This window comes from Xiphias gladius, chromosome 5 (genome assembly GCF_016859285.1).
Source record: "Xiphias gladius isolate SHS-SW01 ecotype Sanya breed wild chromosome 5, ASM1685928v1, whole genome shotgun sequence".
NCBI lineage: Eukaryota > Metazoa > Chordata > Actinopteri > Istiophoriformes > Xiphiidae > Xiphias > Xiphias gladius.
Window position 1 is genome coordinate 11,108,154 of NC_053404.1, and position 21,769 is coordinate 11,129,922.

The following is a 21,769-nucleotide window of genomic DNA, read 5'->3' on the forward strand; positions in this document are numbered from 1 at the left end:
TGACTATAAGCAATGACAATGCCACATGTAGACCCTCAACAAGACACATTAAAATCATATGTACACTTCACACATATTCACATATCTAATATTCCAATCTCTTAATTGATTTTGCCATGAATCCACGACAGACTGACTCACATGCTCCTGACTCATATAGTATTTCCAACACCCCACCCTTGATGCCCAGATAGAGGGAGCTTAATATTCATCCAATGGTGTGTCGGGGTACTACAAAAACTCCCAAGGCTTTGGACAGACATGTATGCATAAACAGCCCCAACAGACACATACACATGCGCACAAGAAGCTCATTTGCACATACAACCAGCTGAAGAGTATTCCCTTGCCTCCTCTCCTCCTCTAATTATTTTCTCTTGTTCTATAAATCATATATGTTAGTTCTCCCTCTTCTTTTCTCGTTGTAAGCAAGCGTGTGATCAGGGGACTCAAAACAAGCAGAATGAAATAAAAAAGATCAAGAAAAACAAATATTTCCCACAAGAAATAGTTGTAATAGGAGTTGTATGCCAAAAATCAAAATGCTTGAAAAAACCTCAAAAATGCCTAATTATTCATCTTAACTGCCCTGCTGTGTCTGAATTTTTTTTTTCTGTCTCTTTCCAGCAGTGTATACTGTATATTCCCTTTTCACACATTTCTCCCCTCTTCTACTCTTTCCCTCCTTTGCTGTAAAACTAGCAGTGATGTTAAAAAGACAGGAAAACAGAACTGAAAACAATTATTTTCCATTAGAAATTAGTATAGAGTTGGATATTCAAAACAGTAGTAAAACAAAATCCTAACAACACCCATAAAACACTTGTTCTTGCAGCACTGACTCCATTAAAGTCCTCCATTCCCTTTCATTCATTCAGTTTTTCCCTCACATCTGTTTCCTAGTTTCCATATTCCCTCAACCTGCTCTGCTCTCAATCCCGTGTTTTTCCCCTATAAATGCCCCCTTCTTATTTTTCTCCACCCCACTTTTCCCTTTACTTCAATGTCCTCCACCAATCAATCAATTCCCAGATTCTCCCTTATCTCTCGTTCCCATTCATTTCTCTGCTATTACTCTTATCTCTCCCGTCTCTACCGCCAGTGTATATATGAATATGTGTGTGAAAACACTAACCTGCCCTTCTGGCATGCAGAGCAGAGCCAGGCTTTGTCCCTCTTGCTGTGGGTGCAGCAGGTCTTGCAGACGTTGTACTGGCAGTCCAGGCACTGGCGCTTTGGGTTGAGCAGGAAGGTGAAGGGCGCGCAGCAGCGGATGCAGCAGTGCTCGTTGAAGCGGTGCTGTTTGGAGAGGATGGAGCATCTGTTGCCTTCCTCCGCCAGCTCCTGCTTCATCTCACTGAAACCGAGAGAGAGAGAAAGAGAGAGAGAGGGAGATAGGGGGGAGAGAGAGGACAGGAGGGGGAGGGGGAGAGAGATCGAGAGGGTGGTGAGCGCCTGGTTAAGAGGTAGAAACGTGAAAACAGTGAAGCACAGTGATGTGGAATAATTGAAGAAGGTGGAAATTTAAAAATTAAAAGAATGGGGTAGGGGTTTGTAATAAAACAAGAAGGGAGGAGGGCAGAAGGGGTTGTGGGTTTGGTGAAAACACTTCCCCTCTCCCTGTTTCTCTTTTGCTCTCCCCCCATTTTCTCACTCGTACACTGATTCTGTGGAATTAACGTGATGGCTGACATTTCAATTTGGGAGGACCTGTCATGCCTTGTTTGCCCACATCAGACAAAACACAGCTGAGGAGAGCATGGCATACACGTCTTCTACATCATCCAAAGAAAAAGCATTGTATCTTTGTTGATTAAGGCATTATGAAGATGAGAATGATGAAGTTGAAAGTCACTTGCCGAAGACCTCACTATCAACACACACAAGCTAACCTGAGAGAAAAACGGCATTAATGAAAACCCTCCACTGTCATACTGGAGAGCAGTTATGGCTCCAGTCCAAAAATTAAAGTTTAAAACTACAACAGTGAAGGAGGACAAAAGAGCAACACAGTCTCACTAATCTTACTACCTCAGAGAATTGTTCAAACTAATGAACTATTAGGATTATAGACTCATATACTTGACCAAAGCTTGTTTAAAAATCAAATAAAATCCACAGCCACAGCTGATATTGGCATCCCAACAGCTGCATACAGCTAACCATGCATCATTTTATATGAATTCATCCACATTTTTCTCATTACTTTTAAGATAGGTTTTGATAATCATGGTCCAATTAAAAAAAAAGAAAAAAAAAAAGACAAGATAATGTTAATAATAGATAAAGATAATAAGTGTTTTAATCAGTAAAGCAGCTTTGGTAACTGTAGCCTGAACTCAACTCTTCACATAAATTATGTACATGGGATTTTTCCTCTGTAGGATTTGTGCTGAATGGGCAATGCACCACAGACAGAGGCAACAATAAATTATGTAATGTTTTAAATTTATATCATAAACAAATCCTCATCGGTACATATTGCACTCATGTCACTTAAGGACCAGTTTAAGGAGAGTTTAAGTAACACATTTATCCATGTTTACACTATCACCCATCAGTTGGTACAATAGGTGTCAATGGGAGGCGCAGAGATTGAGCTGTTGCTGCTGGGAAGGTGTGAAAGTGAGTTCAGTTCAAATGGGCAGTGAGTAAATTATTTAAGGTGCTCCTCTATACACTACGCACAGCCAGGTTACAGCCTAAAGTTCTTTCACTGATCCTACAGGGACACAGAGCTGATACAATGTATGGTATAGGCTAACAGATATGTGCACAACAGAAAAAAAATGTACTTTACACCTAGAAAACAAGCCAACCCAAACATGTCTGAGCACAGTGATACATGCAACACAGTATATATATATATATATACACAAACATCCCCTTACATACCAAAGATGTGTGTAGGTGTCCCCACTTCAAAAAAACCACCAAGTCATACAAGGAAAATGAAGTGTATAGCAAAAACGCGTGCTAAATAAATCTTATTGTGAATTTCCTGTGTGTGATAAACATATGGGTGTTTGTGGAGCAAGTGGGGGTACTGCAATCTCCCGCTTCCATAAGTTATTAACGTTGCTCCTCAAGCAGATCCTCTGCTGCCTCACTGATTCCGTTTCATATGCATCATTAGACATGGTATATTACCAAGATGAACAAATAATTTCATATACATTGTCATGTGAGCGTGGGAGGCTGCGAAGGTTGCCTGGAAATCATTTCCTTCAGTCCTAATTAGGATCAGGATCCAATTTCTCTCTATGTGTCTGTGATACTGGTTTAATGAACATCCGAGTTAGATGATGGCTAGCCCGTTTAATTAAATGAGTGGTTGAATGTACACTTATATCCAAAGACAACATTGGTTCGTCATGCCTGACATCCCTTTGAATTAACTCACATCTGTTAATGAGATATGAAAACCTGTGCTCATCTAGCAGCCATGTCTGTACATACATGTGGGTCATCCAGGTGCCAGTAAGCCAGTAATCGCCTCACAAGAAATAACACGAGATGCTCTTTGTTAGCAATGAGACTTTTCCCCTTACAGTAATGTATAATGTTAGCAGGCATTTATGGTTAATAAACATACATATTCTTACAATTTACCATTCAATCAAACAGAGCTAACATCAATACAGATAATTTTCTGAATTAAGAGTAAATGTTACTAGATGAAAAGCTAATATAAGCTACTAAAGGGACCCTGAGGAGGGACTGTTTTCTCAAATGGGGATTCTAAGGTCAAGAATTGACATTGAACCTCAGCATTTCAGCCAACATGGCTGAGAAGTGTGCAGAAAAATGGAAATTTTAATTATAATTCCCTGACAACTGGGCAAACGACATCTGCTAATGAAGACCATATGATGATCAGGTATTAAAATAACTTTGTGGAGCGCATTGTTTTGTTTAATTGTTATAACATACATCTGTGGTCATTGTTGGGTGTACAAGGTTCACACGGATTGAACTATTCACTCAAAGCACTGACATATTTGTATTTTTTCTAAACACGTCATGTTCAGTAGTAGCACTATGTACTGTATGTCTTTCTGAAGATTATTCCTACTTATGCAGTATTTAATTCTACAGGGGAAAGCAGCACTAAACACTCAATCACTCACTCCCTCACTCAGTCACTCACGACATTAATACACCCCAGATTAGACTGTTGTTGGCTTATGGCTACCGTAGTTATCAATTGATTCATACAATATATCATTCACACTTTCATTTTCAGAGTCAAGGCAAAACCACAAAATGTTATTTATTCATCAAGGTCAGTCATTAAATTAAATAAGGCTTGTTCAAGAACTGCGCTGTAATTCTGGTAAAGTGGTTTGGTAATGGTCAAGTTTAGAGCTGCAACTAATGATTACTTACATCATGGATGAATGGATTAATAATTTTGCCATTAAAATGTCTGCAAATAGTGAAAAATGCCTAGTAATTACCCAGAGTCCAAGGTGATGGATTCAAGAGATTCATTATGTTACCAAAAGCACAAACTTAAATATACTGAATTTACAATTATATAAAACAGAATGGCAGCAAGTCCTCAGATTGGAAAAGCTGCAAATGGAGAATGTTTGACATTTTTGAAAAATGACTGAAACAATTAAATATCAAAAGAGTTGCATGTTCAATCTATCAATTGAGTGATAAAGTAATCGACTAGTAATTTCAGGTGTAGTCAACTTTTACCCAAGCTACATTTGACCAGTTCAACACCAAATCAATATCTCTGCTCCTGTGAGAAACGCTGCTTTATGGAAAATTAGCAAGTACACAGGGAAATTAAAAGCACTAGTACAGGGAAAATGAAATTTTTCAATCCTGTTCAGAATCGCCTATCGGAACTCCATTAATGTCTGCAGTTTGGACAAAGAGGGAGAGTGAAGACGATGAGATATTGGAACCAAGCTTTCTTTCAACCTCAGATCAAAACCAATTTGCTCTCCTGTGTGTCTGCTAAATCTTTTACAAGGATACAGTGCAAGGTTGACTCCAAACAAAGGCATTTTACAACATGAAAAAAGCTTTAGACATCAGAAAAGCATATGCATATTATGCACAGGTACAGCATGATTAATGGGTACAAAGCCCCGTTATGCCACTTCGTGGAATTTAACATGTTTATTAGACCATTAATTACACAAGTCATGCATGAGTGTCAGAATGATCTACTGTAGTAGCTCTGGATAAATTATGAACGGCAAAAAGTTTTTTTGTTTGCTGAAAGTGTACAAGAAACCAAACTCTTGAATTAAAAAATATTGATTAGGCAAATAAGTCACTGCAGTGTATGTGTTGAGGGTACAGTGGGTTTAAGAGGGGAGCAGAGCACACACAGCTAAACACCAATTAATTTTGAAATTTTAAAGCAGGTTAGCAGAATGGTATCTGGATCTAATGAGACGTAGTGTATATCTGACAGCCTGTCACTGTATTGTTTGTGCTTAAGATCTATTAACTTGGTTTTCTCTCATCTCTCAATTTCCATCAGTTCTACCCTGCCTCCCCTTCAGACACACTCTCTCTCTCTTTCTGTTTGCTAGCCATCTGTTAACATAGTCATTTGTCAGAGTCCCCTCATTTCTCCTTCTACTTACTGTCCATTTTTCTCTTTCTCTCTTTCAGATGACAAACAGAGGGGCTTAGTCTTAAGTTTCCGAGTGAAGTTGAATTATGTTATGGCCAGATTTGTAATCAAGATAATGTTATTTTGTGGTCCAGCTGCAGCCTGGCCAGAAAACAAAAACAATTGCAGTTTTTTAAAATGATGTATTGCCCGCTCAGCAGCTGTTCTCTTGCTCAGTACAGTGCTTAAGAGTTTTAGCTTTCAACATTTATTCACTTCTAACCAACACACAACTGAAATGCAATGTGATGAATCACCGTAGGTGCAAAGTAAACACCACTGTGTTTAGAATATGTAATTTTATGGGACCTAGTTGGGTATTTATGGTAACCAATTCAATCTTAAGGTTGTCGTGGTACTTATTTAATGGTATACAAGAAGGGGATGTATGACTGTGTAGTTTCATTACACGATGCAATGTGCCAACTTTTTGACTGATTAAACGACTAATTCATTTCTTTATACAACACAAGTAGAAACCACACAAAGAGCCTATAGCCATGGTAGCAGCTCTGTGAGGCTGGTATTACCTGGTCCCTATACTAATATGGATATTTGAAAGTTTAAAAAATCCGATAACAATATATTGACTGATAGTAATTTTTTTTAAACATAAACACATAACATAAACGATACCTTATAGTTTTTTAAACAGTTTTTTTTAATAAAAAATTGTGACCAAGGTACATGCTTATATACAAACTATGTAATGGATACACAATTTTCTAAAAAACCTCAAACCTTGTTTGGTATTTCTGCACTGCAATTGCTAGTTACTTATCGCCTGACATATACACTCATACCGATATATCTGCAATAAGATAGAAGGAGATATATTAGAAGCTAATATTGGCCAATATATTGGCCTGGATGAATTATTTGTCTAGCTCTGGCATTTGTTCGACATAGAAACGAAAGTTATTGCAATTCCTCTTGAGGGTAACAAGAATGTCATCCAATAGTTGTTGAGATATTTCACTCAAAACAAAAAATGTAAACCTCGTGGTGCCACAAGAGAAAAAGTCAGGACATCACCAAAATCAGTTGGATTCATCCTCTAGGGAATACGAATTATCACAAAGCTCAAAATGCAACTGATACTGATCGAAATGTCAGTAGTTTTGCAGATATTTAGTCATAAACCAAAGTACTGGATAAATTGAAAATTTAACCTGATGATGGCACTACACCAAAAGTCAGGGGATCATCAAAATGATTACAATTCATCCTCAGTGGCTTGAATGTATATACCAGATGTCATGTCAAAGTCAATGTCATCCATCCACACACAGTGTCAACCTGCTGGTAGCTCTAGAGGAAAAGTCAGGGGATCACTGAAGTAAGTAGTATTCATTTTCTGGGGATTATGAAAATTTGTACAAAATTTCATGGCTATCCATCCAGTAGTTACTGAGATATTTCAGTCTAGACCGTAGTGTTGGACCGGCCAAACGACCTACACAGGTGTCCATAGAGCTATGTTGCTTGCATGGCTAAAACTGTGTAATTACATCACTGAAATTACATCAAACTATAAAAATGCTAAAATACCATCAATATGATGTCTGTGATTGAGTGATTTATTAAAAAAAACAATGAAAGATTTCCTTTCTTAAAGCATAGGCAGTATCATTGAAAAAGTAATATCATGAGAATATCAATCATTGAGTTTACAGGGCTGTCACAACAGAAAACAGTAGTCTTATGACTATGGTGAGAAAAAAGATATTTCTGGGGGTGCAGTGACCTGAATTCATAAGTAATAAGTGAGTAATGAGCATCAGAATAACAATCATAACTGTAAAACTTTGTATTAGCACCTTGATTTAAAATCTCAATTTCTAAATGCAGGTTTATTGCATACCTTTAGGTTTTGCAATGCCCCAAATAACCCTATAGAGAAGTACCATCCATTTCCATGCATAAGAATGGGAATTTATTACTGAGCAAATATTGATGACACTTAAAATCTGAAATGGCATAAATCAAACCTTGTTGGAATACCACACAGGGTGGTAATAAATTAAATTTGCACTGAACATGGATTTTTCCGCATGATAAAAATATGTATTTATGCACACAAGAGGTCATAAGAGCACGCAAACAGTGGATATACTTTACAATATCCTTTTTAACTTCTGACCAAGGTACATAGTTAAGGAATGTCTTTTTTCCATATATAGTATGACTTTGCTCCTGGACGTAGTTCCATACACTACAGTTAATATGAATAAAAGACACTGGGGGGAGATAGCCTAGAGTAATAAAGAGGGAGAACCATGTTGCAGTGAAGAACCCAATGTTAGTACAGCTGAGGAGACGATCCAGGAGAGAATGAGCATACAACATACCCTAGAGTCTTTGATCAGTGCTTTTCCACTGCCTGCTGCAGTGGGAAACCACAATACCAGCATCACTGTTCACCATTACACCAGTAAATCATACAGCCCCAGAGCAGAGGGATGTGAAAGCACACCTGGCTGATAGGAGTGTGAGTGTTTGTATAGTGAGTCTAAGTGTGTTCATATGTGTGTATTCATTCATCTGGGCCGATGTGCATTTTCAAGTGTACAGTAGCTAAATTAACTTAGTATTTGTGAATTGATTTAGGGCTTCCCAAGTGCTTAAGGTGCTTATAATTGAAAGTGGGCAATTTCAAGTGGAAAGATGTTGTTTTCCCTGTCTCTATGTAGACACACTCTGTTGGTGTGTATGTACTTGTGAGTGTGTGTTATATGCACATACATGCATTGCTGTATTTATACACCCTGTGTGCATTAGAGCTGGAAGAATCTGTACCCGTTCCGGGTGAAAAAAGGCAGGAGAACGGAGCAAATTTTGGCTCAATCGAAGCGCAAAATTTGCATTTGGACTCCAACTGGGTGAAGCCAAGTGCACAGTTCATCCAACTTCAATGCCAGATCCAAGAGAGAGCAGAGAAACCCACTGTAGACAATCTCAACTCTTTTTCACCTCTGCAATGCAGCTGCAGACTGGAATGTGGGTCATAAATTTCAAGGTAGAGGGTTTCTGATGCTCGGCTATTGGGATTGTCGGGAAGCTGTTGACCGTAGTGTTGGACCGGCCAACTGACCAACACAGGCGTCCATAGAGCTATGCTGCGTGCATGGCTAAAACCGTGTCATTACATCACTGAAATTACATCAAACTATAAAAATGTTAAATAATAATTAATTTGATGTCTTTGGTTGAGTGATTTATCAAAAAAACAATGAAAGATTTCCTTTCTTAAAGGAATGGAAGTACACAGCTGTGCTGCTAGTATGGCTAAAAAGTGGCTATAACCACTTTTTAGTTCCTTAACCCTTACTCTTTTGAATCTACTTTTGGGTCATGACACATTTTTACTTATATATTTTGCTGGGATAAAAATCAAGTTTTATAAATAGAGCTCAAACTTCTTTGTATTTTGTAGGGGAATGTGGCTAATTTATACAGAATACATTATTAATCAAGGTAATTTTTCTGTAGTAGCCTTGGTGGGGTTTAGTTATCCACTGCATGAATAAAGACAAAACACAGTCTTGCTCTCTTTTCTTTCTTTCCCACTGCTTCTCCTTCTCTCTCATCTTCAATGCATTCTTATGGTTGCTCTTTGTGCACAATATGTCCTCTCTTTCTTTTACACCACCTTCCTATCATTCTGCAGGTAGTGTATAAGAAGCTCAAGGTGACCACAGTACAGGGTGATGTGATGCTGCTGCTGGTCTTGTTCTCCTTTCCTCACACTTTCTCTCTTACTTGAAATGAACTAAGATGGCTCATATATCCACACACATACACACATACACGGAAGCATACACTCCGATCTCACATACCGTAACAGCAGGTATAAAAATCCCAGAGGCATGTCATTACTCTGAATGTCAAAACAGCTCCCTCCTTGAGTGTGACAGCCTACTGCTAATGCAAGTCTACCATGTGTCTGTGTGTGTGTGTGTGTGTGTGTGTGTGTGTGTGTGTGTGTGTGTGTGTGTGTGTGTGTGTGTGTGTGTGTGTGTGTGTGTGTGTGTGTGTGACAGGATTACATATTCATTGCCTTTCTGCTCTATATGTCTGGAATACCAAACATCTGAGTGTGCATAGATTACAGTACATGTTTGTGTTCCCTGCAACTGAAGGATACTATCCATGCATAGACTTATACTAAATGTGTATAAGCGCTGTGCCATACGAGTCATACCAGTTGAGGGAGTTCCTCTTACAGAACCTTAGAATGGAAAAATGCACCTCCCTTACTGCACCCCTCGGTAAGTTTTTCCACAGGGACTCATTCTTGCAGGATCACCAAGCACCCATGAAAATCTGCTCCATTTCCTCACATACATCACATCAACGTTACAATCTTTCCAGCCCATTGACCTAAGAGGCATGTTAGTAAACACTGAAAAAAAGAAAGAAAAAAGACAAATATGCAGGCATGTAAGCATGAATAGATGAACACAGACATGCACACATTTTAAAGACACATGGGTTCATTGACTATTGCGTAATTGATTGTGCTGTCCCTATAGGGACACTGAGGCACAGTTGATTTCAATACTATGATGTGTGCCAGAAGAAACATAGAGATAGACGACAGAAGAGTATACACAAGGCTGCATATTAGAATGATTGTTAAATTTTCCAAGCAATTCAGTTCACTTAATTAGCATGACATACAGTAATTGCAGTCATCTATGTCATTCAACATTGTATTAAAACTAATTTACTCATCTGAGAAGCGTTTCTGACAATCTTCTGACAGAGGTGATGTATTTGATATGCAGAGATTTTCACAGAACTTAGAGCTATAATCAACTGCGTTAGTGTAATCTGATTTTAATTTGAAAAGTTGGCACTCTTATTCATTTTTGGCACTTATAGTTTGTGAATATATAAAGTAATAATGTTATTAAAGCATATGTATAAACTGGGAGTGTTAATATTGACATGGCCAAATGCATTTTTGCTGAGTTTACTCACAGCTTTACAGCAAAGTCAGAGCAACTATTAAAGGATATGTGCATCAAAAAAATCAATTACACAGAGCTTCCAGGCAGATTATCTGGCTAGCAATGGTTTAAGATAATGTGACGCTGACTCTTTTTTAATTTCTTTTCTCTGTCATCTACTCTCCTCTATTTTTAAATTTGTGATATCATCAGTCAAAGCTTGTAAGTACATACTGTAAGTTATTGCCTTATACAGTACACTCTAACTATGGCTTCTTCTCCACTGATCTCTATACATCGAGAGTCTTGAGCTTCTTTATCCCTCCTCTTCAACATTTTTCTCCTCTCTGTGAACCCCATGCTTACATTAAGCCTTAGGGTGATGGGAAGACTTCTCTCTGAACTAACTCTGGTCGCGATGATTATCCAACATGCCAATAATGAGCCCTCACTTTGGGAAACAATCCAAGTCAAATGTGTGTTCCACTGATAACGTTTCCAATCAGAATGGCCTGCCTGCATGCCAAAAATGCGAGAAAATGAGGGAGAGATAAGAATGGGAGAAGATAACATATGTAGACAGTTTACTGCAAGATGCTCAGATAATTTGGAAGTGAGGGAATTCCTGTTTGCATTCTGGTATTATTGTTTCAACCCTTCAATTACTCATTATTGACAACTTAAATTGAAATAAAGCCGTACATATTTAATTTGACCATCCCTTCTGTGCAATGGAACAACCATTTTCCAGAAAATGGAAGCTCTAAGCTCTAAGCTTACAGCTTCAACAGCTGAGGCTGTTTTGTGATGCAAAAGATTTCCTCTGCGTAAAGAGATAAGATAGGAAAAACAGGACTGAAGGGCTACTTTTAATAACAAAGTTTAATTACTGAATGTATATTTAGAAAAGAAGCCAGATGCATAAACATATAAATCTGACAAAGACCAACTAAGTTCAAAAGCAAATATAGGCTACTTTTGGAGTATTTATTCAGTGCAGGTATATTTTTTTATGTATCAAATCAAAATTACACACTGTTACCCCCTTTAATCCATACCTCAGTCCCTGTCACTCCCCTCCTGAAACACTCCACTGAAGACTATCATGCCACTTCTCCCATTCATCCCTTCATCCATGCCTCCATCTGTATCTCAGATTAGCAGCTTTAGCCCCTACAAACCACAGTAACAGGCGCAGATTGTTCTTTTCTCAGCTGAATAATCTCTATTCACACAGGAAAATCGAACCCAATTTGCCAAGAATGTGGCTTAAGTGTCAACCACACCAAGAGATGCCAGTTGAGGAAGAAAAAGGGAGAGGGGTGGCAATGGCTACTGAGCACACGTCCAAAACAAATGCCTCCATCAGGGGGAATGAACTGTTTGTAGTGAACGGGAGAGTCAATCTGTTAGGCTGTCACAAGGGAACAATGACAGCCTACAATATGCTGTAAATACGCTACAGTATGTTTCATATAGAGCGAGGCAGCAGTTACAGTAATACCTGTGATTCTCCAGCTCTCCATTCCAATGTTCTTTTATGTGTTCTATCAAATGTAACCACTTTAAATGAGGCTTCAAACCTTACAACTTGGCATCTCCAAAGAGTCTACTTTTGAGAAATGTACATAGCAGCTTCATTTTCACATTTACAGCCATGCATTTTTTGAAAATTAAACAATATATTTCTTAAAACCCTCCTAAAATCTCATCCACATCAGCAGCTTGTGATCCTTTATCCCACCATTCAGTGATAATATTAGCTGCAGCTGTACTACATAATATGCTGCATGGTGCTGTTTTAGCTGTGGTCAATGAATGCCCAGTGTAAGAGGATGTTCTGCTGTATCTTAAGAGGAGGCCTGGGATAGCTGCCAGTGGCTATTTCTGTGGTAACAAAGACACACAGCTACAGAGCAGCAATGTTCACTGAATTCCCCTGTAATAAGACGAGAGCTGAATGCAGGGAAAAAACAGAGGAATGAACAAGCAAAAGACAGACAGAGTGGAATAATTAGGGGTGAACTAAGTAGAAGAGAGGAGGGAGCTATTTTTAGAAGATGCCAATTCAATTACAGCGGAAGTGGGGTTTGGCTGTTGCTCTGACATAATGGGGGCCCTGGGCTCTTGTACTGACCAGGACTGAAGACCCCTATTAGACTCTGAGGTAAGCTGACTGGTAGCCACAGCCCACCTGCTGTACCTTAAGTGTGTGTTTGTGTGTGTATGTGTGTGTGTGTGTGTGTGTGTGTATGTGTGTGTGTGTGTGTGTGTGTGTGTGTGTGTGTGTGTGTGTGTGTGTGTGTGTGTGTGTGTGTGTGTGTGTGTGTGTGTGTCTACGTGCATCTGTGACAGATCTGACACTTGTCACATTACACCACACCCCCACACTGATTCAAACACACACATGTACAGTACACAGACCAAGTAACTCTCTCTCACACATGCACACACTAAATCACATGGCCTCACACTCCGGCAACAGCAAAAGGAGGGCATGTCAAATCCACATACACAGGTACAGATACAGAATCAAACACCCACAGACACACACACATACAGCTAGAGTGACTGACGCTTGAGTGACACCCACCCCCATGATTTATTTTCAGGTCCAGGGAGAGCAGCTTTTGTCAAAGTTGATTTGGGGAAAGACAGAGCAGAATATGGTATTGAATGCAGATGACAAGCTATTGATTGCAGCCTGAGAAAGGAGGGTGTTTGTAACTGCACAGCACTTTTGATCTGAGCACCAGAACGACCGATAATGACAAAGAGCAGGGAGGCAGCACATTTTATCAGTGCTAAGTGTGTTTTGCATGAGTGCTTCACTACAACAGTAAATCTGGAAATGGTATACTTGCAACTGAGTCCTTTATAAAGAAAGCACAATGAAAGAAATGCTGAGAGATAAAAGATAAAATGGAACAAACAAAATGCTGAGACGATTGCCAACAAATCAGTGTAGACAACAAACCAACAAGCCTCATGCACTTCCCACAGATAACTTACATGCATATTGGCTTTATGATAATACAGTGCAGGTGGCAAATCAATAGAGTCAACATGACAGACACACTCATACTGTGCATGTTAGGCATTATGAACTTGCAGACCATTCATACGTGCAATACACAAGGAAGAAAAAAGCAATACAAAAAAATTTTTATTTACTTTTTCTGTCCATCCACCTAAAAAAAAAACTAAACAGTGCCTGAATCTGTTTCAGTGGCTCAGTCAAACCTAAAGCACACCCTGCATACACACACATACAAGAACACTTATAAATACAATTACCTCGGCCTTAACATTCACAAACACACACACACACACACACACACACACACACACACACACACACACACACACACACACACACACACACACACACACACACACACACACACACACACACACATACACACACACACACACACACGAAAAATACTCTATTTATGATATCTGGACAGCTTACACTACAGGGATACCAGACCACACAATGGTCTTGTCCTTTCAAGCCATACACATTCATTTTCACGGTGGTTATTATTTCCCTAGGCACTCTCACCAATAAGAAGGTTTTTTAAATCTTAGATGGGAGTGTGCAGACAGAAGCCCACATGTAATCTTGCAGTTACACGAAAAATTTAAACGGAGGCACTGGCGTTCAGTTGAACCAGAATATTTGCTCACGTGCACGCAACATACTGAGCACACAAGTAAGGCCTCTGGGAGTTAGAGACAGAGAGAGACAAAAGAAAGTGTGGATAAGAAAAGCCTTATAGTGAGAAAATTCACACATTATGTCCATGCTTTGGTAAACTTGGGTTGTAGAAGTTGAGTTATAGGGCAAAAGAGAGAGAAAAATGAGCAGGGGAAAGAGATTTATCACAGCTGGAAAGGTATAGCTGAGACAGAGTTTGAATGACTGATACTACCTGGGACATTACTGCTACATGAAAGGAAACTTAGAAGTGCTTTTCTCCAGCAGTTACTGCATTTTAAAACACTCAGAGTGGACTTGCAGCAAAGACATGCACACTGATACTCTGCTACGGACACACATGCGGTCATGCATCCTAGCATGCATGTCACATAGTTTGGACACTCTCCACACACTGTGCAGCTACAAGCCACATAGAATAACAATGATATTGCATTCAGCTGGAGGCAAAACTGGCTCATCCATTACAAGATGGTCAGGGTGGTCAGAAAGCCATTTCTCATGGCATTCAGCTACGGAGGCAGACTGCCTCTTTGCATGAAAGCATAAATGCCTGTCAGCTTATAGCACAAGTCAACAATGATTTGCAGTCAGGGTAGGCAGAGAAGGCAGCACTTATAATCACACTGACATGATATTTGTTGTACTGTATGTTATAATCTATTTTATACATTTTAATTCCATCGACTTAAAACGTATTTCACTCCTTAACTCTTTGTTCAGCATAAATGTACTCTTTCATCTTCTGTGTTTGATAATACAGTCAAAATTGTAGTGCTAGAAGTTGTGGTACAGTATACATCAAATGAAATATACCTAAAATGTATGTGTTAATATATTCAGACATAAAATATTATTGGCAGTTTGGGTCTCAAGTCTATTTAGACTCAGCCTTGACAGTCAGTTAGTCTTGAACCTGACTGAGGTTGATCTTGACTGAAGCCTTGGAGCTAGGATGTCCCTGGCCAGTCATCCATTCAATAACTCAATTTAATGAAGTTACAAACCCCAGTGACAGTGATGACAAGGACTGACACAGCCTTGACACTCCATCTATTCCCCTTCATTGGTAACTTGACATTGACTCATAGCTCACACTGTAGCTTATGGCCTTAAAGAGCAGAAAGACAACTCCTTGCTATCAGCTGCCGGCACTGTGTGTGTTTTTGTGGATAAGAAAGTTTAGCAGTGCAGGAAATGTAAATATTTACAGTTACCAGTGACATTACGAAATAGTGTAACATGTTGACAAAGAAATGTGGAAATAGGCCACACGCATATTCTCTCCATTCTCTCCAAAAAGAGGTAGTAGCAGTTGATACTACAGTAGGTGTTAGCCCGTTGAACAATGTACAGCAAGTTGTCAAAATGATATAAAATGTTCTTACATATCAGTTAAGAATGCAATAAAAGCTATGTCTAATCCGAGCATTTTTACTTTTTATGTGTAATGTATTTTAATTTGTGTAATTACGTTCCCTGAAAGGCACTTTTATAATGACACTGAACGTTAAAAGTCAGCTACATTGTTTATGAAGTAACAATTCCTGGTTAATGCAGTAATGGAACCTTATCTATGAAGTTTCATGACATTTTTGACCATTTAAAGCAACATATTTAAGATATTTTGACAGTTATTACAATAACCAGTAGTAATATTGTGAATTGCAGCACAATTATGCACTCTACCACTTCCAAGAATAATAACGATGTAATTTATCTCTCTCAATGCATGGTCACACTCTATTCACACAGATATGGCACATCTTTTGAACATTCAGTTAAGATCCAATACTGGCAGATGAAAGAGTTGGCAGGCAGTCTACTCTAGTCTGCATGCAAGGGCATACTGTGTGTTTACTTCACCATCAGCAAGTGTCAACCTTCACAACCCCAACTCTCAAGTGAACAGACAGGCTCGATGGCAGCCATTTATCTCCTCATCTGATTGCCGTTAGCTGTCTCCCCCTGGCGAGGAATAAAGTGGCCTTCGAAAAGGGAAAAATACCAGCAACTGATTACAAACTACTGTAAACAGACTTTCTAAATCCTTGTAGAAATCATAGCTAAAAAACAGGGGAAAATCCATGAAGTCCAACGGAGCTACAAACTACATAGACTGCAGGGTTAAGTTTCTTGCTTTTAAGTATAACAAAGAAGAGAAGGGAGGCAGGAATGAATAATAAATAATAAATTGGAAAATGTGAGAATGTGTCATGTGAGAAAATATGTTAATATAAAAACCATGTTTATATAATCTTATATTCAAATGAAAGGTCCACTCTTAGTCTCCAACCCACTGAGAATTCCCAACTCCCATTAGCCTCTTTTAACATGTTTAAGCTCATTGCTTTTGTTTACATGCCCACACACCGACTGTCACCTTATGGTTTAGTCTGATTGCTCACACCAACCAGGCAGCCAGCTAGCTAGGGAAAATGCTCAGATAAGTAGACAAGTGTTTGAGTGTACAAAAAGTAAGATATCTGTAGTAAACTGGTGGAAAGTGAAGAAAGTGATGCACCTAACAAACTAAAAACCCAGGCATTAGTCTGAAAGTTATTTAGAACAAAGAGTTAAGATAAGTAATATGGTCCAACCAATACAGAACTTTTGAGGCCGAAATAGATAGCCTATTGATATTTAACATTTTTTTAAAAATCAGATAATGGTATATCAGCTGATACTAATTTTCTTTACACAATCCATAACAGTAAACATATTTGATAAGGCTCTCTGAAATTTGTTTTTTAAACAATTGCAACCAAGAAATGTGCTGTGCAGGACATCTTACACTTTAAAAATAAAGTTGTCACTACTCTCTGGTAGCAAACTATAGAATCCTGACACTGTTTAAAAAACATATCTTTAACTGCAATGACCTAAGATCAGTGGAAAAATCGAGTAAACATTGGAGTTACAGTTTCAAAGTGCACAGAAACTAATATCAAATGGGATGCTCATTTTGTTTTGTGTCTGGTGGATGTGTTAGCAGGCAGCTGTTTGCTGTTAGCCATAATAGCGTGCTAATGTTAATTTTGGGCTGTGCTTTTGTGAGTTTGTATCCCGGTCATTTTGCCCCCTCGTGGTCAAAATCACTTCATTTAGCTTTCAACACAATAATGGCATAAGAAGTAAATTTAAGATTGAGAAGCTACACAAGAATGTTGCTGTACAAAAAGAAAAAGCAAAATACAATAAGCAAAGCTAAATGTCAGGCAACAACAGCAATGAGAGAAAACAAATCACACACCTACAAAAAGCTGTTAGCAATTTCAAATTGTGTTTCAATCCTAGTTTATAGCTGTGTCTAAAGATGACCTTCCAAAGTGACAAGAGCTTTTTTCCATTCATTATGATCCAACCTCAGAGGAGAAAAAGTGCAGAAGACACCACAGGTTGTAAACTGACAGTAACTAACAGTAGGCCTATTTGTCGAATAGCTGCATTTAATGAGTCTAACTGCATTAAAAATTGTAACTTCATTAAAAACTGTTGTGTGTTGCAGCTTAATTCTTCCCTGGAGGAAAAGGAAGACAGTGCCACATCCACAGAAAGGTCTTCCACTTTCTGTCCTAGCACCAATTATAGCTAGAAAGGGGGCACAGCTAATGCATTTTTACAAATACAGTTTTAAAAACAAAATTACTCTGGGTTCATTATTTTTAAAGTTGTTGTGAATTATGATTAAAAGACAAGACAGCAAGTATTGTATTTTTCCTGCTGCCTCTGCATTCTTTTTCTGTCCCACCAAAAATAACAGTCAGTCATTAAAGCTATAGCTGCTGCTTTATCTCACTGAATGGTTCTTAATTTGCAGTGATAAATAAATCTTCATTTAAAACCTCAAGACCCAGCAGTAAATTTAAAGTTTGTGTAAGAGTGTGGGTCTCTCGCACTCACCAAACATGTAAGTGACAAATTGTTCCCGCAAGTGACTTGTAGATGTTAATGAGGATTAACCTGGCATAGAAACAGACTGAGAAAATGATGGGCCTCTGCTAAGGGAAAGATCAAAATGGATTCAGATACGGTACATAGATCAGCCTCTAATATATCTCACCAGGAATGGGCTCAAAAACTGACACATCTCTTGAAGCATGACTGCAGATGATTCAAGCTCTTATCAGCCATTTAAATTGTGCTCAACTACTTAGCAAGGAAAATCAATGTGTTTTCCTACATCTTACCTCTCTTTAAAATGTGATATCCATTTAAAGGTTCAAGGAAAAGATCAATTTTTTAGGAAATAGGATTATTAGCTTTCTTGCCGAGTTTGATAAAAACATCAATACCACTGTGATGTCTGTTTGTTGAGTATAAAGCTAGAGCTTTGATTAGCATAAAGACTGGAAAAAAGGAGAGCAAGCCTGGCTGTGTCCAAAGTAAAAGAAAATTTGAATTAAAATAAAATTGTTAATTGGTGAGATGGGTGTATTTTTAAAGTTTGGACAGAGCTGTTTCTCTCTGCTTCCAGTGCTGGGATAAACTAATCCTACCCTGGCTTTAGCATTATACTTAAAAACTAATTTATACAGAAAACTATAATGTCCTAATGTTCTTGGTTAAAAGGAATAGAGTGGGACTTTGGGAAATATCACTAGCCTATTTTCTTTCTTGCCAAGAGTCAGACAATACTGATAACATTCTATTTTCTGTGCATTAAGTATACACTTGGAGCAGGGAGGCGATTAGCTAAGCTTAGCATAGCATGGCATAAAGACAGTGAGAAGCAGCTAGCATGGCTCTGTCTTGAGTTTTAAAAGAATAAAATAAGAAAGATTTTTAAAAAGTTAATTAATTTATTCAGCTTTGGAGGTTTAGTTGGGTACATTTTCTTTTAACCTTGAACAGAAATGTTGCCGATATAAGCTAATCACCTGTAGTTTTATACCTAGCAGACAAAATGTGATCCTGCTAGCAAGGCACAGCTAAGGAAAAGACTGGCTTTTTGGGAAATACAATTATTCTCTTTTTATCTATCCGTGAAGTATAAAGCTGGAGCCAAAAGGCGATTAGCTTAGCTTAGCTTAGCATAACCACTGGAAGCAGAGAGAGACAGCTAGCTTGGATCTGCCCAAAGAAAAAATATATTTCAATGTGTTAATTATTGAGTTAGTTAACTTTGGACAGAGTTGTTTGCCCCTGCTTCCAGTCTTTATGTCAAGCTAATCTAAGCTAACGGCCGCCTGGCTCTTGCTTTATAATTAACAGGCTGGCAAGAAATTGGGATCTATCATCTAAGTTAATGCAAGAAAGAAAATATACATATTTCTGTAAATGTTATACAACATGACCATCAGACTAATCACCAACATTGTCACAGAGGTCTGAACATACTGTATGGGGTGGAATGGGGTTTCTTGTGTCCTTAAAGTATCAGTGTGGCTACAGTTGGTGAGAAGACAACACTGCTACTTAGAGCCACAAACATACTGCAACAGACACAGGCTGACAGACACGAATGACAGGGACAATCAACAGGAGACAGTGAGAGACAGTAGGATTGGGTGAGATGAAAGAAAGTAGACAGAGAGAAACAGAAGAAGGCAAAGAGTGAATGATAGAGAGGTGAAAAAGAGGGGGAGGAACAGTGGATTCGAGCAAACAAACAGGGATTTCTACATAAAATTGGGAAAACAGCAGAGAAGAAAACAGATTATCATTTGGAAAGACTGCGTTTGTGTGTGTTTGTGTATGTAAAGGGAGTGTACAACACACATGGATGAGTCATAGCTTAACGCATGCTGCTTGCTACCAGTCGGTACAGAGAAATGGCCCAACAATTCTGATCCAAATCTGTACTATATAAATTACTTTTGAGGATTTTTTTAGGATTTACAACTAGATTCCTACGAAGGGAGTAATGTTTTAATGCTTTAATTTATACCCCACCCCAACACACAGCCTTTGTCATAAACAAAAGTGCACACATGTAACTGTGTACATCTGTTCGTGTATCAGCAGACATGTGCACATGTAGTCTGGATGACATGCAGAGATGATCATCCATGCACTGCTGCTTAATGCTGAACAAATCCTTATCTAGACATTAATCCCTATATTAAGACAGGCTTAGCTTACGAGTAATGATACCTTGCTGGGTTTGAGCATGTAGAGTATAATTTGATACTGATGAGAAGACAGAAATTTCTATTTCTACAAGAAATTTCTATGTCAGACATCTGACAATTCCATATCCAATATCTGTCCATTCTTTGAGATAATCATGGTTATAAATGCAGTATATGTGACGCAGGGCAAGAGGTGTTCATTTGGACTGCTAATGCAATATTTGGGAAAAAGCGGTTCATCGTGTCACTGTGATGCATTCATACATGTTGGCCATGCTGATGAATCTTAATCCTAAATCTCCGGACACATGAAAACGAAACCAATCTCATTAGCAGGTGCCACCCTAATTATGGCAACAGGAAATGTCTGACATAGGTTGCATAGGTAAGAGCTGGAGATGAAGTGAGGGTAATTAAAGAGCACACACTTAAAAGTTACACACACTCACACACAAACACACACGTGCACACACACAAACACAGACACGCACACACATACAGACAAACTCACTGACTTTGATTTTCTCCCTGCTCTTTTTTTGCACTGATGTATTTAGGATTTTCCTCTCATTTCCAATCTGGCCTCTCTGTATTGCTCCCCTCATTATCATTTTCATTCTATCTCATGTTTTTTTCCACACAGTCCTACACACAAATGCTCTGTAGGCCTGAAACTGCACAGTGGTGGGCTGTTATTACTGTATGAATAACTGCTGCATCCTTCTGCTGCTGTAGCTACACTTGTGTCCCACACAGTTCGATTCACAAGAGCTACAGGCCTTATAGCACCTGTAACCCTCTCTAGTTACACCTTTGAGCCCTCACACCCTACCCTCTACACCAAAATGTGAGGACCAAATTCATGCTGTCTTCTTACCAAACCAATGAGGACCATTGCTAAATTGTAAATGGTTGTCTTTATTGGATTAATAGGGAAAAATTAAAGCAATAGTTCAGCATTTTGGGAAATGTACTTATTCACTTTCTTGTTGAGAGTTAGATTAGAAGATCAATGCCACTCGTGTCTGTATGCTAAATAGGAAGCTATTCTGCATCAGTCAATTAGCTTAGCTTAGCATGAATACCAAAAACAGGCGGAAATAGCCAGCCTGACTTTGTTCGCACACTCTCTAAATAACACATTATATCATGCAATAAAGGGGAACTCAATTGATTTAGTGTATCACAACCACAGGACTCTTCCAACTTAAATGGTTAAAATCAAAGCAGCAGAGGCTGAGACACCCAGACTTAGGCCCTAGCGTGGGTCAAGCTCCAAAAGCACTGAGTCCTACAAGAGCCAAAATCCAATCCAATAATGTTTTTAATTAGACTCTCACTGCACAGTGAGAAACACAGTTGCTGAGAA

At 38.6% G+C, this 21,769-nt stretch overlaps 1 protein-coding gene across 1 annotated transcript in view; it reads right to left on the minus strand.

Moving 5' to 3' along the window:
- LOC120789957 (myosin VIIA and Rab interacting protein) overlaps positions 1-21,769 on the minus strand; it is a 103,367-nt gene that overhangs the window by 57,838 nt on the left and 23,760 nt on the right. The window contains exon 2 of the mRNA XM_040127177.1: positions 1,136-1,357. Within this exon, the coding sequence (XP_039983111.1) occupies positions 1,136-1,357 (222 nt within the window). The remainder of the gene's footprint in view (positions 1-1,135; positions 1,358-21,769) is intronic.